The sequence below is a fragment of the Zootoca vivipara genome, chromosome 4 (genome assembly GCF_963506605.1).
Source record: "Zootoca vivipara chromosome 4, rZooViv1.1, whole genome shotgun sequence".
In the NCBI taxonomy this organism is placed as follows: Eukaryota; Metazoa; Chordata; class Lepidosauria; order Squamata; family Lacertidae; genus Zootoca; species Zootoca vivipara.
The window spans coordinates 37,791,213-37,811,298 of record NC_083279.1 but is presented as its reverse complement, the minus strand read 5'-3'; the positions used below and the strand labels follow the sequence as shown (position 1 = coordinate 37,811,298).

The following is a 20,086-nucleotide window of genomic DNA, read 5'->3' as shown; positions in this document are numbered from 1 at the left end:
GCGTACTGTAGCGTGATATTTTTAAATGCAATATTTCGGGCTAACCTACAAAGAACCAGGCTGCAGCACCTGAAAGAATGAGGCTAGCCCGCGCTTAACGTGGGCACAGCACAGGGGAATTTACTTTCAAACAAACATGCAGAGGATTGCGCTGTAATATATGATGGCATAAGCTTTCATGAAGGGAACTGTAGCCCACAAAAGTGTGTGCATCATAAATACGTAATGGTGCAATGCTACCGTATGCTTGTCTGCTCAGGATGCCCCACTGAGTTCACAGGTGTACATTGGTCTGCCAGTGCCATCTTATTACTTTCAGCTATTAACTCTCTTTTGCTTTCTTTACTGTAGCAGATTCCCTTCTGAAGGTTTTCTGCAGTGATTACTAGTAATCCTACATTAATCATGGTTTAATAAATACAGCTAATTGAACTTCATTTCCCATCCTGAACACTGTTAAGGAGCACTAATGCTAAAGGGACTAGTCAAGGCTGTCACACCAGAGTTTTGTGCCAAAAAGAAAAAAAGAGTAATTATAATAGAGCAAATAATGAAAAGCAGAAAGGAATACTTAGGTCCCAGAGCTTGTCCAAAGAGATCTCAGGATAAACTAGCACATGATACAGCCATCTCTTCAGTCCCGTAGATTTAAAAGGAGAATAAAATGCATGCTAGTAAAGCTGCAATATCTATGTGCATATTCTAGAGCGTAGCTCTAGTAAAACTTGTTCTTGGCCATATAAAGCATGCAGGATTGTGTTGCGACCCTATAGCTTACTAAGGTAAGCATATTAACAGTGCTCCCAGGGCTATTGGATGGGTGGCTGAAGGGAACTTTAGCTGTCCCCCTGTTGCTGGACTCCAACTCCCATATTTCCCATTCCCCAATGTTGACTGGTGCTGATGGGAGTCCAACAGTATCTAAATGGCCACAGGTTCCCACATCTGTCTCAAGATAATAACTGAGTGGCTGAATATTTTTAAAAAATCATTATTTGCCTTTAGTGTAGGACAAGGGACAATATTATAAAGCAGACATCTGCTATGGACTCCTGTGCAAATCATTCAGCCTCTTTTGTAAAAATGGGCCTTAATACACTTCTATTCCACTCCTGCTTCTTCCCTAGCGAGGAAGGGGCACCATTATTCGCCTCATGTGCCAAAATGTATTGAGCTAACCGTAGGTATTTTGTGGGCCAAAAAACTCCGACACAGCTGGCAGACAGCCTGTGGCACTGGTACTCCGTAAGTGGCAGGAGCAGCTGAAGAAGGTCTTGGGGACCTGGTTATGGCACGAAGCCAGCGCTCCTCCTTCCTTGCTTCCTGCCTATCTCCTCAGTCACCCACAGGCAGAAGGGATGGTTCACAAATCTACCCTGTGGGCCAATCTGACGGCTCGCATGCATGATAGAAAGCATTTGTCTTTATTAACAAGGGAGACATAGGAGACAAACGGCGCTACCTCTGTGCGCGTGCAAAGCGCATTCCGCCTCATTCCTTCTGGGGTTAAGAAGGCAGGACTTCTGCGCCTCAGGGACCTGTTTTGCTTTTCTGAAGGGAAAAAAAACAGCGGCTCGGCCGGAGAGTTTTGAGCCCCCCTCTAGCGGCTGCTTGGGATACGGCTCCTGCGAAAGAGGTCGTCTCCTTGCAACGGGCCGGCGGTGAGGGGGCGGCGGCGGCCGGGGAACTTGGCTGCGGTGGCGACGCCGCTTCTCGGACCGCTCCGGGCGCAGGTAAGCGGCCTCTCGGGCCTCCCCGTCAGGGCGAGTGCGCTGGCTCTCCTGAGCGACCACGAGAGGCCCCCGCGTCACCTGAGGGGCCCCGTGGCGGCGGCGGCGGCCAAGTCCCTCTCCCGCCCCCTGGGGCTCCGCGGAGCAGTGGGCGCTCCGTCCCGCGGCCATGGCGGCGGCATGAAGGCTGACTCTTTGGGAATTGGTTCCTACAGCAGGCAAAGCAAAGCAAAGCTTCAGGCCTCCTCCTTGCTTAGATCCCTCCTCTCCGCAACCTGCGATAACAGGTGCAGGATGGGGGGGTTTCCGTTCCTCAGCTCCCTACCGCCCGCACTCAAGTTGCTGGGAAGGGGGATCTTTTAATACGCCACACTTTAGAGTCCCTTCCAGAGCATGATTATTTATTGATTGTTCCGCAGTTCGCCCTCCAAACAACCCTGTGAGGTAGATCGACCGGGGAGATTGTGACTGGCCCAGCCGTTGCCGTCCCAACAGTACAATCGTTGCACTATTATTCGCCTCATGTGCCAAAATGTATTGAGCTTTGCCGTTGTTTAGCTTTGCCGCTTAAAAAAAATAAGTGCAGTGCTGTGCCACAAAACAAGTATTTATTTGTTAATAAATAATTCGTTGCAAGGGTGGATAATTAAAACTGGAAGGACCCATTCTGGAGGGCCTTATCCTTGGCATTGGCAGCTGATTCCTAGGATGCCAAATAAGTGTTTTTCCCAGAAATGCCAGGGATTAGACCTGAGACCTTCTGCAAGCAAAGCATACCACTGTCCATTTAGCTCAGTATTTTGCCTTCCGCAATGCATCACGTACAAGAACAAGAGTACTGTGAGTGGACCCTTTGGAGTTCACTTGTTCAGGGTTTTAGGGAGCCAGCCATACCTTCTTTCAGAATTCTCCATTCTGTTGCTCCCAATCAAGTTTAGCAATCTGTGGCCCCTCACCATACCCAGTCCTCATTGAACTGTTATGTTTCCCCCCATCACTTTAACATTTATTGTTATAAAGATTTTCCCCCCACTATTGTAAGCTTTGAGGCACCCTCCTCTTGTTTCTCCTTAACCCAGTTTTGGCTACATAGCTGTCATTAACTTAGCACCTAACAAGGGCGTACCCACCACGGGGCAAGTTAGGGCAGCTGCCCTACTCTAGAAGCAGGGCTGGTGGGCAGAGGCGGAGCACAGCCCGGCGGAGCGCGAGTTCGCCATTCCCGCCCCGCCGCGCCGTACCCTCCCTCCAGCTCCCCGGCGCGCCCTCTGGCAAGGCCAAGCACGGCGGGGAACCAGGGAGCACGGCGCGGTGGGCGGGAACGCCGAACTCGCGCTCCGCTGGGCTGGGCTCCGCCTCCGCCCACCAGCCCTGCTTCTAGGGAGGGGCACAGCCCGGCGGAGCGCGAGTTCGCCATTCCCGCCCACTTTGTGGCCCCTCCCCTTCCGTGCCTTGGCCCCTCCCCTTGCCCCCCCCCTAGTTTTGATCCTGGGTACGCCCATGGCACCTAAATTTGTTGATGGTCGATATGATTCTTGTCATTAGGAATACTCTGAACATCACAGTGCCTTCTTGGGTACTCTGTCTTGTTGCTGGTGATGTTGAAGGTCCTGTCTTTAGGAATTTCTCTGTCCTTTCTTGAACTTATTTATGTTGCTGTCTTCTGGTGTCAATGAAGAATTTTAGAACACCATGAATTTCACAGGGAGTTCCATGAAAAGCGTGAAAAATACTTAACTTTTCCATATTAAAAATAGCTCCTGCTTTTCTTCTTTTTACAGGGAAATTCGTAGTATTTCATAAGTTCACTTTTAACTCTTCATTTTTAGATTTCAAGCTCAAGTACCACAGTGCATCCAAAATTATCCCATGAAGTACATCCTGGTAACTGGTGGTGTCATCTCAGGCATTGGTAAAGGAATTATTGCAAGCAGCATAGGCACCATCTTGAAATCATGTGGTCTACGAGTTACTGCAATCAAAATAGATCCTTACATTAACATAGATGCTGGAACCTTCTCGCCGTATGAACATGGTACGAGTGACACAAACTTCTTTTCCCTACAAATTTGGTTGCATTCCTTTCTGCATTGATTATCACTAGTAACCTCTGATCCAACCTAAGCCTACATGACTTTTGCTGTTGATGCAAACCAGTTATATATTGTCATAAATTTGGAGGGAGAGGAGAGACCTCCCCTAAACCCAGGAAATTAATGAATGTCAGAATCTAGTTAATATTTGTGCTGCTGAAGGGAAGATTCCAGGCTAGTGGAAAAATACAGGCTAAGCTTCCTTTCCAAGCAAGGGCCTCCCCTGGGCTCGAGAGGTTAACATGACAAAAGGTCATGAAGAAGTGTGCATGCACACGAAAGCTCATACCAAAATAAAAACTTAGTTGGTCTTTAAGGTGCTACTGAAGGAATTTTTTTATTTTATGACAAAAGGTGTTGATGATCCACATTCAAGAGGAATCCCTGGGCTTGGGCAGACAGGAGTTGCTAAGATGACAGGGAGGGGGCAGGTTGTGCTCACAGGAAAAATGATCCTCTTAAAAACTAGGTTTGGAATAGCAGGTGGATGAGGAGGAATTACGGGTATTTGGGTAAGAGGTGTGCTGGGAAGAAGGAGAGCAAAGCCAGATCTATGTTGGTAGACTGGCTGAAGGCAGGCTGGGAGAGATGCCTTGGAGTCCAGTCTTGCAGTGCTGTGGGGAACAAACCCCTCTTGAGATGACCATGCTGTAAGATCTGAACTCCCTCCATCCAAATTTTAGGTGTAAATATGTGAATAAGTCATATTTTTCAAAGATACAACAACCTCTGCCACATCTTGATTCTCAACAGAAACACAATCCCGTGGTGAGCGCCTGGAACCCCCTGTAATCTCAGCAGAGTTTAGGGGTTGGTGTGCCACCTATGTAACAATATAAACTGAGGAGTTAGAGATTTAAAGCACCAGAATGGTGTTCGGGTGGGTGATTCTGAACCCTTGGTCTCCCAGGGTTTGATGAACTTTGGGAGTAGCTGATGGGGAAAGTTCAATATCTCCCAGCCATGTGTCCCTTTTGCATTATAAATCAAGTGTTTTCCACTATTGAGGCCAGCCCATATTTGAAGACAGAGCTATCACAATCATGTCTAATTTGGGCCTCTGTTTTCTATGTGGTTCTAACCAAGTTTTTAGAATAATTGGCACTTGTGAACCAATGCAATCTTGCAGTTATAAGAAAAGAAAATCACATTTGCAGACAGAGGTTACAAGGACATACCGGTAGCTACTAAGACAGAGTGACTAATTTGTAGGATTTTTATTCTCATACATTACAGGGTAATTAATTTGAGATTTATTGTTAAGAATCTCAACAGCATAGAATCACTCAAAAGAACTGGCTGTAAAATGTGATGCATTTTATATTAGACCTAATGTAGTAGGTGAATTTTTAATGGTAGCCTTCGGCACTGACATCTGTGACATATGATTTCTGGTAGAGGTAGCTGACCATGGTAATGCAGATCATGGAATATATTTTACGACTTAACTAATTATTATTGTTTTGTAAGACATGATGCAAGGTGGCCTTTCTGTTGAGCTAATCATTCTTTTTGTGTTAGTTAATTTCTCCTTGACCCAAGCATAAAAGAAGAAAATGTCTCAGGGCATTAAGGATATATGATAGGCCCAGAACAGAAAAACAGTGTGGGAAAATGGAAATCCCTTTTCAGCCTCATTCCAATATATAATGGGCATGTCATTTCATGAATTATACAGATTTGGATATTTTTACCAAATGAATTTTTTTCATGATTTTACCAAAATAGGTGGAGTCTCCCACCCCTAAAATGGTGTTAAGATTTCTCCAAGTTGTTTGCAATGCATCTGCTAGTGGAAATTAGTTTTATTTTTAGTTTACTTTTAACCATTATACATTGCCTTTCTGCTACTAAGAAATTACCTCTGTTCAACATCAAGACTTTTGAAATATGCACTGTGTCTAGCAAAAGTAACTTGGCCTGTCTTATTTTATGTTTTTGTGCTTCTTCTTACTTTTGTATTGACTTTGATTTTTTTAAAAAACCATTTTAACATATTTGGAGCAGACCTTTACTTCTCTGCATACTGAAACTAGTAAAAGCTCCTGGTTCATAGTCAAATATAAAAGGCACATTCTTTAATTTGGACATATAGAACAGATGTACTTGAAATATATGTCTGTGCATAACTGTGAGATTGAAGAATAGATATGTATGTTTCACTAAAATATGTAAAAGCATGATTTGTTCCTTTAGGTGAAGTTTTTGTGCTAAACGATGGTGGAGAAGTTGACCTCGACTTGGGAAACTATGAACGATTCTTGGATATTAACCTTTACAAGGATAACAACATCACCACTGGAAAGATTTATCAGCATGTCATCAATAAAGAAAGGCATGGAGATTACATGGGAAAAACAGTTCAAGGTGCTTTATCATATTTATATCCTGCCCGCCCTTCCTCCCTCTGTCGTCATCATCCCAATTTATCTTGTTGACAACAACCCCTGGGTGTTAGATTAGACTGAGAGGTTGTGATTTGGCCAAAGCCACCCAGTGATCTTTGAGCAGAAGTTTGATATAGGACCTCCAAATCCAAAGTCTTCAGTCATCTTCATATGATTAGTTTAGTGTCTCATAGCCAAAGTGTGGTATAATTGCCAAAAGTTTTAAAAAGCATTCTTTATTTATTAGCTTAGAGTTCAAAACACACACCTAATGTATTTGACTGATTAAATAATATTTGCAGGGCTGGCATCCCACTGTTGCCATATTTGTCTCTGCAATACTGTTTTCTTATTTAAATGCATAACATGTCCTGGATGCCAAGTAGCAATAAAACTGTTCAAAATGTTGAAAGTAAATAATGACGACGTATGTACTGTATTTACAGAAGCATGTTTTAAAAATCTTATGCAGAAGTGTTCAAACCCACTTTACCAGTACCAGTATTTCCAATAGTTTAGAACCCGCCCAACTGTTGGACTTCTCATTCCTTTTCTCCCCCCTGAATCACCCTCTTACCTTTCCCCCAGGCTGCGTCAGACAGTCCCCCAACCCTCCTAAGCATATTGTTTCCACTCTCCTAAAGCTTGTGCAAGAAGTACTCTGTTGCACAAGTGGGATGCTACTCCTAGATATCATCCGTTGCATTTGTACTTTATTTTTGAGTCTTTGAGGGACCTTTTCAGATTCATATATGAAAGGAATTTGCTACAGCTTTAAATGCTGCTATCTTTTTATTCAAATTTAATTGGATTACCTCTGATTTATTACTTTGAACGGAGTTGTATCTTGTCATGCATTTTTCACCTTTTCTAGCATTACAATTTGGTTTGCCTTGCAGTTGTCCCACATATTACAGATGCTGTTCAAGAATGGGTAATGAATCAGGCAAAGGTTCCTGTGGATGCTGATAAGAAAGAACCACAGATATGTGTAATTGAGGTAAGTAAGAAATTGTGGATAAAGGCAGGGTTTGTTTTATAATGTGAATGCAAAGTATTTTTCCTCATTGGTTTTATTTTGTCATTCTAAAGCTACTTTGAATAACTGCAGGGAAATAATTATTAAACAATCAATATTTAATGCTATTACATACAGGTGAAACTCGGGAAATTAGAATATCATCGAAAAGTGCATTCATTTCAGTAATGCAGCTTATTATTTTTTATTTTAATTTTAATTTTTACAAATGCTTTCTTTTTGAAATTCCACAGTAAAACAAATAGTTACAATAATATAAAAATAAACATCGCTATTACATTTCATTAATTACATTCCATTTATAATTGACCTGCCTAACGACAAATAATTACAATTACAATAAATAAAGGCTTGACACGTCTTGCTTTGCATGTCATGCATCTATCTCATATATTGGTTTCACCTTTTAAGTTGCATTACAGAAATAAATGCACTTTTCCACGATATTCTAATTTTCCGAGTTTCACCTGTATGTGCGTTGCATTACAGAAGCAGTTGTCAAAGCAGTCAATAGCCACCATTCATTGACCTACGTTATTTTTGGCATTCTGCATAGGATGATAGTTCTTTGCTTTCCTTTTTTTTTAAAAAAAAGCAACACTAAACTAAAATTGAAGCATTTAGAGGTGATATAAGTCAATTTCCTTTCATGTTGCTCAAACTGGTTGACTATAGATGTTCCTTTTCAGCTGGGTGGAACTATTGGAGATATTGAAGGAATGCCTTTTGTAGAAGCTTTCCGACAATTTCAATTTAAGGCCAAAAGAGAGAACTTCTGCAATATCCATGTCAGCCTTGTACCACAAGTAAGTCATTTTCATACTCTATTGTGCACTGTGGATGTTTGTGCTCAGGCAACCATAGAACAAGTCATTAAAGCAGAGAAATAGCTACTTTAGTGGCTTCTGTGCATATTAATATAGTTGCCTATCAGATATTAATTTTGCAATGGCAGTCAATGTCACAAAACATTTATTTGAAACATTTATTTTTCAGCCTAATGCTACCGGAGAGCAGAAAACAAAGCCTACTCAGAATAGTGTTCGGGCTTTAAGAGGGCTTGGCCTTTCTCCTGACTTGGTGAGTTTGATAAAATTATACAATATCATGTTAGAAAGGAAAGCCAGTATAAAGGTAGCATTATAACTCAGGCAGCAGGAGTGCCCGGGGGGTGGGGGGGCATTGCAACATACCTACTGGTAGTATCTCTTCAACATCATCATTGCACTTATCAAGAGGGTGTGTGTGAGATGGCAGGGAAGTTGGCACAGTGGTGGATCCAATCCACCAGCTGCCCCTGTCAGGTTTGAGTAGGAATGTGTTCAATAAAATCATGAAAACGTATTCAGAATCGAAATACTTTGTTAAATACAGCAATGTATTCTTGGATGGAACGTAATATGCTAATGGAATGTTGAGCTAGGGGGTCTGGTTGATCACACAACTTTATGTTTCTTTCTGTGCCTGTTTGGTTTTCCACCTATTATACTTCTGGGGAAGACATGCATATAAGTTTTCTGCTTGAAGGACTTGCCTTCATTCTTGGGCTGTGCATACTGGTTCGGCTCTGGACTTCACTCCCTCAGTGTTTTGTGAGCAGAGTTCCACTGGGGGGGATTCTTGTCCTGGAATGGAGAGGTGTGAGGAGGCAACATTTGCTGATTTATTCATCGCTCTGCAGCCCCAGCAACACCTCACAGCACGTCTCCATCCACAAAATACTTCCATCGGATAGAAGGAGCTTTTCCACACGTGGAAGGCAAATTCTGGATCCAATCTGTTATGCTTATTTATTAGTTAGTGAACCCCTTCCCCTCCAAAAAAGGAACACATATTATTGAATGTTCTCTGGCAAAAGTACAAGACATGCAAGTGAGGCCCCAGCATATAGACACTTAATGTGTCCATTTATTTCTGTCAGAAAAGCTCTTAACATGGAGGCAGTTGGTGTATCCCCTGCTCATGCAGAGCAGCTCATTGTAGGGCAGAAAAAGAAACTTATAATCGTTTAGATGATAATATGCTGTTGTTTCACTGTAAGTTGTTCAATGGGAGTGTGTTTTTTCTTCCATAGAAAACAGGACATTTAAATATTGTGTTAATTATTTAAATAAATAAAAAGGAGGAAAATGTTGGTCTTTTCACAATTTGTGCTGCTTATCTGTAGATTTGTATTTTTGACAGATAGTCTGCAGAAGTACTAAACCTATAGAAATGGCTGTGAAAGAAAAGATTTCCATGTTTTGCCATGTGGAACCTGAACAGGTTGGTGAGGTCTTTTACGGTCACAGTTGTTCTAATGTCTGTAATCATTTTCTAAGTGTTTTATTTTTAGTTCATGTGACTGAGTATGTGGGACATTGGAGGCGGGTTGCAGGGGACAAACAGCAGCTCATTGAGATAATCAAAAAGCAAATAGTTATACTTCAGATATACTTCAGAGGTCCAGACTATGGGAAGCCCGGAAAAATTAATAATTAATAATTTGGATTGTAATTTGGTTGTTTTTTAATTTAATTTTATTGTTTTTAATTGGATTATGATTATGATTTGATGGATATGTTAATTGGCTGTTTTTATTGGAGAATCAATAAAAATGATTTAAAAGAAAAAAGCAAATACTGTAGTTGTTTTCAGGTTTTCTTTATCTGTAATTTATAATAGTTTATGCATTATGCTACATACAGTAATATAGGCTAAAAACCTTACTCTATTTGTCTGGGAGTAAGCATCATTGAATTCAGTGTGATTTACATAAACTTAATCAGGTGATTGTGCTGTTCATCACTAGTACAATTAGCTTATTCAGAAATCAGACTCCCATTACTGTACATCCCAGCAGAGGTCAGTGTTGCATTCTTAGACAAGCTTGCAGATTAAAAATGTACTATTCAAAGTTGTCTAACCATGAAATGAAACCGATTCATGAGCTCCCCCCCCCCCCCAAGTGCAATTGTTTGTTTAGACTGAGGCTGATAAATCAAAGGAAGAGGTGACATACTCTAATAGAAGTCCATAAAATTATGCATAGCACGGAGAAAGTGGAAAGAGAAAAGTTTTTTCTCCCTCTCTTTTAACACTAGCACTCACTCTCCTAAGAGGGAAAGATGGCTTTAAAACAGGGTTAGACAAATCCATAGAGTGGAGGGTTATCAATGGCTACTAGGCACCGTGACCATGCTCTACCTCCTCAGATGGAGGCAGCAATGTGTCTCAGTACCACTTGCTGGAAATTGCAGGAGGGGAGAGTGCACTTGTGCCCATGCTCTTCTTGCTGGTTTCCCACAGGCATCTGGTTGGCCACTTTGAAAATAGGATGCTGGACTAGACAGGCCATTAGCCTGATCCAGCAGGCTCTTTATATGTTTGATAGAAAATTATGCCTTCTCAATACAAGTTAAAATACTGGACCCATCAGATTCCCCCCCCCAAAAAATTGGGTTTGCAGGAAGTGCAATTTTTTAGCATTGAAAATAATAATACATATTGGACTGCCAGTATATTACAAGCTTATTTGTGGTGCAATGTTATACATGAGTAGTCAGAAACCTGGGGTCCAGAACAAGCACAAGCTTTAACAAAGAACAAATATTAGTTCCAGCTTGCATTAGTTCAATGCTACATGAAGCACCTGTGAGCTCATCTCCTCGCATTGGCTTTGCTTGGTGTGATGTGTGAATCAGGCCTTTGTGTTTAGATTATCTGTGTGTATGTTGCGGTAGGCACCATAGCAGAAGAACTGTGTATCAGATTCATTTGGGGCACTTTTTAATGAATTAATTGAACTGATTAATTAATTAAACTGATTACCAGCGAGCTTTAAAGTATTTTCTTCCTTTTAAGCAAATTTTTTAAAATAGCTATAACTTGTATATGATATGTATGGATGTATCTTTCAATTTTAAGTTTCACATATCAGTAATTTAAATTTTATGTTTCATAGGTAATATTCATCCATGATGTTTCTTCCACTTACCGAGTGCCTCTTCTGCTGGAAGAGCAAGGGATAATTAAATATTTTAAAGAGAGGCTGAATTTACCAATAGATGACCAGCCAAGTGATCTTCTTTTCAAATGGAAGAAAATGGCAGATAGGTATTGTTGTAGTTCTTGTTGTTGGTATTCTTTTTCTTCTTCTTCTTCTTCTTCTTCTTCTTCTTCTTCTTCTTCTTCTTCTTCTTCTTCTTCTTCCTCCTTTGCACTTGCAAGTCTATTTGCTGCAATGTAGAGAGTAACTCAACATGCAAGCATAATTTTTAGGGTCTGTTTGTTTTGTGATGACTGTAGCAAGTCAGTAGTTATAGTGTGCTCCCAGGGCTAATATATAATCCTGGGAAATGGCTTAGTAAGACATGTTCATAGGTTAATATGATTTCTTAAACCTGAAATGTGTCATTTTGGACAATGAACACTGAAACAAAGGTTTTATATGACTTAGCAAGATAAATTGTATCCAACTTGTCCCCTCTGATTTCCTTGCCCAACATTGCATCTCCATCACTTTAAAAGGTGATTCAAGTTTATCATTGATTTAGTGACTAACTGAGTATAAGAAAAAAGTTCTCTCCTTCTTCCTTGTGGAAATTTGCACATTGATTGATCTTTTATATTATCAGGTATGAAAGGATGTTGAAGACATGTTCTGTAGCTCTGGTTGGCAAGTATACAAAGCTGAGTGATTGCTATACCTCTGTTTTCAAGGCCCTAGAACATTCAGCCCTAGCAATTAACCACAGACTCAATTTAATGGTGAGGACTTACCGTATTTTTCCATGTATATGACGACCCCCCACTTTTTTTAAACTCAAGACTTAAGATGCCTTAAGTCTCCCTAGGCAGCTGTGCTCACTTGCTATGTTTCTCCAATGCTGCCTGCCAAGCAAATGGGTAGAGCAGGCCCCAGATGCACTTTCCTTGCAGTGCTCCTGTTGCTGCCCTTAACCTTGCACAGTTTGTGGCATTGCACTACCTGGCACCCATGTGTGCGTGAGAGAGAGCAGCACATGCATCTGGGGAGGGGGAAAGGAGGAGGAGGAGGAGGAGGCGACACTTGCGGGGAGCTGTGCCTGCCTCCCATGTGGAAACATGTCTTTGGTGGCGGAAGCTTTCACTGCAGCTGGGAAGATCAAGGAAATCTTGGTTGCTGTGTTGCTCAAAGAGAGAGACTGTATTTTTCCATGTATAAGACAATATAACATAATTTATCAAAAAACATCGTCTTATACACGGAAAAATATGGTACCTTGCTTCTGTTTTTTGCTGTCTCCTTCCTTCCTTAATAGCTAGGCTTTCACTTCATGAATATTGCTTAGAAATAAAGGATTAGTTGATTATAACTTAATGGGCATAGAACTATGGAGTGACTTGAACATGTTTATTTTGAAAAACGATAAAGTAATTCCCTTAACTGGATTTGTGCATTATGAAGGGAATTGCATACATTTAACAAATACTTAACGTGGACATTTGTTGACTTCATTAATCCTATTTGCAGTATTATGTACTAAGGCATTGATTTAACATATGACTAGGAATATCCATTTACACTTACAATTTTTCAACTGGCTAATCTACTTTAGGTGTAAGTGTTCTGTGGACTGTGGTTTTAACTCTGCACTCCTGTGTTCCCCAGGAGAGTATTTCAGTATTCATAGGAAACATCAGATCTCACTTTCCGAAGCAGGAAAGAGAGTTCAGAGGGAAGAGGGGAATATTCAGTATTGGATTGCTCCTCCCCATAGAAACGTCCGTGGCCTGTAGCTGCAGTGTCAGTAGTGTCAGTAGGATGTGTGCCATGCAAGGACCAGAGGAAGATTTGGATCCAAAAGATCCAGCGACATCTCAATTCCCCACCATAGCCCCAAACAAGGAGATCAAACTATGCCAGCCTTGGAGCATTTATGTGAAGTATTGATAGCAGCAAGCTTCTGCATTTTACAGGCTTTCTTTGGCTGCATGTGCCTGGCACATAACCTAAGCAGGATCTCACCCCCACTCATCAGCTAATTGCTATTGGGAACAGGCACCTGCAGCCAGTGCAAAATTGAACCCTGCCCTCCCTCCCCCAGCTGATGTCATGGGGGATATCAGCTGATTGACAGATGGGCATGGTTTTTTTGGGGGGGGGAATGGCTTCGCAGGCCAAACTGGACCCCCTAATGTCCTCCAGGCTGAAAGTTCCTCCACACCTGCCTTTCCACCATTTGGAAAAACAAAAAATGTAAAATAACTGCTTAAGCTGTTTTCTATCAGAAAGTTAAAAGGGGATATAGTGATACAAGATAGTTTCGTAGCATAGCAAAGATTCATGTTGTTTAAATTACAGCCAAAGAACTTGGCAATCCTAGTCATCTATGGAAAAAAGTATGTACCATTCTGAGGCGATGGTATTTTTCATGTATTCAGTTTTTTCCCAATTGGAAATTTTTATAGTTTTTTTCATTAGTTATAGAGCAGGCATCCCCAAACTGCGGCCCTCCAGATGTTTTGGCCTACAACTCCCATGATCCCTAGCTAACAGGACCAGTAGTCAGGGATGATGGGAATTGTAGTCCAAAACATCTGGAGGGCCAAAGTTTGGGGGTGCCTGTTATATTATATGAAAATAATTATATTGTCTTACACATGAATGTGAGTGTGTATGTGTTTTCTTAATTAGTATATAGATTCAACAGACCTTGAAAATAATACAGAGGTTGAGAATCCAGTGAAATTCCACCAAGCCTGGCAAAAACTATGCAAAGCAGAGTAAGTGATGGTCTAGTTCTTAAGCTCGAATAATTTTAAAAGTTTCCAGTTTCAATACCTTGTTGCCTTATAATTTCAAGTGCTTGTTTTTGTTAGTTTATTCCTTTGCAAATATATTGTACAAAGACACTTTGATTTGTTAAAAACTCACATTAGACCTTAAGCCAGGGCTTTCCTAACTTTTCATGTTGGTGACATAATGTTTAGACACACATCCTTTCGCAACATAGTAATTCAGTTTTATCAGCAAACTGAAGATTAAACTAACCTCTTTCCAGCCCCGGGAGGAGCACGGGGAGCGTTCACGCGACATACCTATACACTGCCGCTGACACACTAGCATGCTACGACAAACAGTTTGGAAAGCTCTGCCTTAAGCATTGGGATTCCTGTATTTAGAGCTTATCCATGCTGAACTGATATTATGATTTTGAACATGTTAATTTAAAACAAAGCTTTCTGCAAAACTTACAATTTGTTCTGAGACTCTGAATAGGCACATAAAATGCCATGTAGACATGGAATTTTAAAACTGAAAACTTGACAAATGTAATGTTTATGAGTTGTTAAGTGAAAACAATAAAGATGGCTTAAACATATTGCAAATGCCTTGTGTTTTAAAATATGCCTAGTCTAGTTTGTTTTGCACAAATTTGTCAAATGTCATAATTAAAAGAAAACAAATATATTTTAAAGTGTGTATTTTCATTAAAGTATAGTGGAAGCCTTTCTGAATGCTTCCACTATTTCAAGTTTACAATTCAAAGCACCTGCTAGGATTCATAATGTGTGTACAATGTACACTTAGGCATTTTGGACTGTAATTTGTGACTTGAAACTCTGGAGTAACTTGAACAATTTGGTGAATGTTTATAGAAATTTATAATAATAATAATAATAATAATAATTTTTTTATTTATACCCCGCCCTCCCCAGTCAAAAACCGGGCTCAGGGCGGCTGACACCAACAGAACCACAATAAAACATAAAAACAATTAATTAAAATACAGATTAAAATACAGTATTAAAATTTAAAGTGCAGCCTCATTTCAAGTAGGCCATAAGTGGCTGACACCAACAGAACCACAATAAAACATAAAAACAATTAGTTAAAATACAGATTAAAATACAGTATTAAAATTTAAAGTGCAGCCTCATTTCAAGTAGGCCATAAATCCAAGCCATGAGGGAGAAAAACACAGGGGTCAGGCTGAGTCTAACCCAAAGGCCAGGCGGAACAGCTCTGTCTTGCAGGCCCTGCGGAAAGATGACAAATCCCGCAGGGCCCTGGTCTCCTGGGAAAGAGCGTTCCACCAGGTTGGGGCCAGTACTGAAAAGGCCCTGGCTCTAGTAGAGGCCAATCTAGCCATCTTATGACTCGGGATCTCCAGAATATTATTGTTTGTGGACCTTAAGGTCCTCCGCGGGGCATACCAGGAGAGGCGGTCCCGTAGGTACGAGGGTCCCAAGTCACATAGGGCTTTAAAGGTCAAAACCAGCACCTTAAACCTGATCCTGTACTCCACCGGGAGCCAGTGCAGCTGGTAAAGCACTGGATGAATGTGATCCCACGGCCGGGACCCTGTAAGGAGCCTCGCCGCGGCATTCTGCACCCACAATAAAACATAAAATAAAAAATAACTTTACAGTATTTGAAGCAGAAGTGATTTGCTGTATGGCGATTGTGATATATTTGTACTGTCCAATTTTCATGGTGTGAATTTTAGTTGTATCATAGCCGTATTACTCTTGGCTCAGAAATCTGAACAAGCTGAAAGCTTTTGTGCACAGTGAGGTCTTGCTGCTGTTCCTGCACATACATGTCACCCCCCCCCAAAGTAACATGTTAAACTAACTCGCCATTCTATCTTCTCATCTGCTGCTGTGTTTTCATTTTATATTTTATTCCAGTTGTATATTAGTTCCTGGAGGTTTTGGACATAGGGGAACAGAGGGAAAACTTCAAGCCATTTCATGGGCAAGAAAAAAGAAAAAACCTTTTCTTGGTAAGACTTCAACATCAGGAGTGGGCCAACTTGCACAGTCTCATATTTATAAACTAGAATCCATCTGCTTAATTGATTTGTTTTTGATTTACAAAACATAAGTGTGCACTCGGAGACTATTAATTAAGGCATGACTAATCTGTGATCAGTTGGCCTGAATATGCACTTCCTACTAATTGAGATCAAGGCTCACCTAGTTCAGCATTTTAATTTTTTGCAAAAATCACAGCAGCACTAGGGATCTACTGGAAATCAGCTCACCCTACCTTGTGCCCAGTGTTCGAAACTCCCATTATTCTAGGCATATTTTGTAACAGGGAATTTCATTAGTGTCAGCAGTTTCTGAGCTCTGGGCGCAGTACTGTGCCTAAGATTTTAGATTAAAACTGCAGAGTGGAAGGAAAGGAGGGCCTTTTTCTGCCTCCCCACTTTCAGCTACTCTTTGAAGACTGGAGAAGAGACCCTCTTAAGAATATTAGGGGGATGGGCGGGGAAAAGACTAGACCATGTGAAAAATGAACATAATATCTTAACTGCAATTCATTCATTTTCAGCTTTGTATTCTTGTTAGAAAAAAGTGTGTCTAGACATTCCGTTGTTGCTCCCATAACCTAGGACTAAGGTGCCATTTAGCTCCTAGCTTTCATATCTCAGTTTCTAACACTGCTTCTGACTATTCCTGCAGTACAACTCCATTTCTTACTGAATGTTTTTGACATGCAGCATGTTTACTCAGAAGTATATTGTACTGAGTTCAAGAAGACTTACACCCTCATAAGAGTTCTAGCTATAAGGTTAAACTAGACAAGATGAAACCATACTGGAGGATGATTTAGACCAGGAAAACAAACAGTGCATGGGAGGAGGGTTAAATTTCCCTTTCCATTTTCATGGCCCCAATCCAAGTCTGTCATGGTTTCATTTATCCAACTTTTTATATCATTGTGGCTATGTGATTGTGTATGACCTATTGTCTGTTCTAATTTTGCCCCCAGTGTTTGTAAAGTAAAACCAAACTTTGCTGGAAAAAGCAAAAAAGAGAAACTAAAAAAGCTTTCTGGTTCTTAGGTAGATAGGTCCATATATCCATTTCGTTGGTGTATACAGTTATAGGTTTGGTCCCATTTAAATCACTTTAGCAGGAGTAAATTAGGACTGCTCAGTTTTGATCTAGCAGGCATAATGAATCCTGTTGAGATTGTATTAAACAGTGAAGAACCTAACCTTTCAAATTAAATCCAAATCAAATGCTTACCCCCAATAGTTGCAAAGATAATTCTGAATTTTTATGAGGGCAAAAATGTCCACTGTGGTCATTAGTGCCAGAAAAAATGCTCACACAGTTTAGGAAGTCTGTAAATTGGGCTAAACATTTCAGGAATATAAAATGTAATTGGTCTCTTGTGAAAAAAATGCATCATTAGTTTTGCATACTGGAAAGAATTTCAGTTTTCACATTTGAAACCAAGGGTTGTTTTTATTATGATATGTTGCTACAATGTTGAGTGAGTGGGAAAGAAATTGGTTTGGATTGTGTTTGGAAACAATTTGTTGCTGTTTTATAACATCTAAGAATTTCTATGGAATCAGTACCTGAGAGTTTCTATTAAGGTTTGATTTAAATGATGTACAAATACATATATTGTAGAAACTGCGCACGTGGAAGTTGCATTTTCTGAATATCCAAAGCAGTTGGTCAAATATCAACCCTGGATTTTAATATTCCTGTATATGAGCTCTAGGCAGCGACTAGAGACAAATAATCAGCAAGGTATAGGGGAAGTGAAGAAAGGAATTTAGATGTCAGCAGACCAAGTAAATAGAGGGAGAAAATGTATGGAACATCAGTGATTGCTCTGTGCATGCTTGTTGTTGTTGTTGTTGTTGTTGTTGTTGTTTTCCCAAATAGCAGTAGTGAAGTGAGGGGATCCAGATTGGGACTATGGGAGGGGAGGGGGGGTACAGAGTGTTAACAGTCATTTCCTCCAGGCCATGGTCCCAATCTGGATGCCCCATAGCTGTCATTTAGCTAAGAAAAAGCAAGCATGCAATGGCCAGTCACATTATTAATATCACATCTGGTTTGTCCCTGAAAGGAGATGGAATAATGGGTGAAGTGTTAGAAGCAAATGGGGCATATGAGGGAAAGGCAGAGAGCATTATCATAATATATGAGGAAGCGAGGGAAGAGAAGAATGAAGTGTGCAGTATAATACTAAATAGGAGAAGAAGTAGGGAGAAGGGGAAAGAGGTATAGGATGTTGATGGTTCTGGATCAAGCAGGAGCCAAAGGGAAAATGAGAATATGGTCCGAGTGATAGGAGAAGAAAACGGAATCTTATGTTACAGTCTGCTGTTGTAGCTTGAGGCAGTCTTTGCTCCACTAATGAATATATAGGTACTTACCTATAGCAGGCACTTCTGGTAAGGTTTTCATTGATTAATCTGGGTAGACTGCATTTGCCTATTTTGCAAATCCTGTGACTGTTTTGTGCTGGCAAGTTGAGGGTGAGCTGTCAAGACTGTACTAGAAAATCAAACTTACAGGGTTCTGGCATTGCCTACCCTTTGCCTTGTTCTAAGGAAGAAGTGTCCCTCCCCCACCCCCATCCCAAACTACTCTGAATTTTAATAGTGGTTATCGAGAAGTGATATGTTGCAGCAGTTAATGGAAAATCTTTTGGCAAACACATTTGATTTCATTTTTATATTAAATCCCACTTTCCCATAATTGAGTTCTCAGAAGCCGATCAATGTGAACTGGGTCATGGCCTAGAATATAAAAAGTGAGAATTTTTGTGCTCGTTCATTCTTCTTTCCTGTTTCTTCTAGGAGTTTGCTTGGGGATGCAGCTGGCAGTAGTGGAGTTTGCAAGAAACTGTCTAAACTGGCAAGGTGTGTTACCTTCTATGAAAATTGTTCATTTAAAGCAGGGATGGGTGACATTTGCTAGCCAATGGGTAGATCTCCCTGCCATGCCAATTTGACAGGTGGACAAAGAATTGTCATTTCCTGACCCTCATCTTCATTCTTCTGCTGTGGATGTACTCCTTATATTGGCCTTTAGCTTATCTTTATTTCCTGAAACAAGGACAAGACTGTGAAGTGCTGTAATTTTCAACATATGTCTCTCTGTGGATGTTAAAATTCATATGATCCGCCCAAACGTTTTGCTGATATATTTGCCAAAAACCTCTCCTTCAAAATGACGTTTTGCTGATATATGTGCCAAAAACCTCTCCTTCAAAATGACAAAGGTGCTATATTTAGTTTAACCATCTTTAACATTTTAAAATGTAGTTGCTCTTTTTCTGCAGATGCAAATTCTACAGAATTTAACCCAAACACAAAGAATCCTGTTGTAAGTATTGAATTTGCCTGTATGTTTTTGATAGATCTTTTGTGCTGGCTTCTTAACAATTGTGTCAGTCATAGTGGCATTAAGAGAGGCTGAGAGTTAGTTCCTTTATAGCAGGGCAGCACCAATCTGCCCAAATGTTGAAAGATTTTAGAAGTTTCAGTCCAGCGGGTCACATGTTCCCCACACCTTTTTCATATCCAAAGAAATAATTGCACATTTGTTAATATTCCATTTTGTATGTTATGGTGCTCAGCTCCAACAAAGAAAACATTTTTGGCACTTTGCCCTGATGATCTCTGGTCTCAGTTAATGAGACTTTCCATTAGACGAATTTAATGGGATATCACCATTGCAATTGATCATACTGTAAAGCGGTTGCATAACAGAGGTCATAGAGCAAATAAGTGAATCATTTGCAAATGGCTGATTGGTTTTGGATAAATCTGTTTAAAAAGATAATTATCTTGAGGATTAGTAAATGAAGAAATAATAAGTACTAATTTTAGCAGCTGCACGTGGTCAGAATAATTCCGGAATTACTTTAATGACAAAAACACCCTAACCATTATCATGCATTGATCAAGAGCTGACTAGGGTTTTGTATAGGATAATAGAACCCAAATTAAAGAATATGTCACTGGTTGGACTTTTCAAATAGCTTTTGCCAAGCTCCCAGACTCTAAAAAGCTTTGCATTATGGAGATCTACTCTTGTTTTTAGGGT

General features: G+C 40.5%; 1 protein-coding gene across 2 annotated transcripts in view; it reads left to right on the top strand.

Annotated features, from left to right (window-relative positions):
• Positions 1-20,086, top strand: part of CTPS2 (CTP synthase 2) — a 77,055-nt gene that overhangs the window by 12,602 nt on the left and 44,367 nt on the right. The window contains exons 1-13 of one of the 2 annotated variants that reach the window (XM_035116089.2): positions 1,333-1,733; positions 3,560-3,765; positions 6,020-6,190; positions 7,110-7,210; positions 7,939-8,055; positions 8,246-8,329; positions 9,434-9,514; positions 11,193-11,344; positions 11,866-11,998; positions 13,908-13,996; positions 15,908-16,002; positions 18,835-18,897; positions 19,320-19,363. In XM_035116089.2, the coding sequence (XP_034971980.1) occupies positions 3,600-3,765; positions 6,020-6,190; positions 7,110-7,210; positions 7,939-8,055; positions 8,246-8,329; positions 9,434-9,514; positions 11,193-11,344; positions 11,866-11,998; positions 13,908-13,996; positions 15,908-16,002; positions 18,835-18,897; positions 19,320-19,363 (1,296 nt within the window). In that variant the 5' untranslated portion in view covers positions 1,333-1,733; positions 3,560-3,599. Of the gene's footprint in view, positions 1-1,332; positions 1,734-3,559; positions 3,766-6,019; positions 6,191-7,109; positions 7,211-7,938; positions 8,056-8,245; positions 8,330-9,433; positions 9,515-11,192; positions 11,345-11,865; positions 11,999-13,907; positions 13,997-15,907; positions 16,003-18,834; positions 18,898-19,319; positions 19,364-20,086 lie in introns of those variants that run through there. The other variant, XM_035116088.2, reaches the window with a different exon arrangement.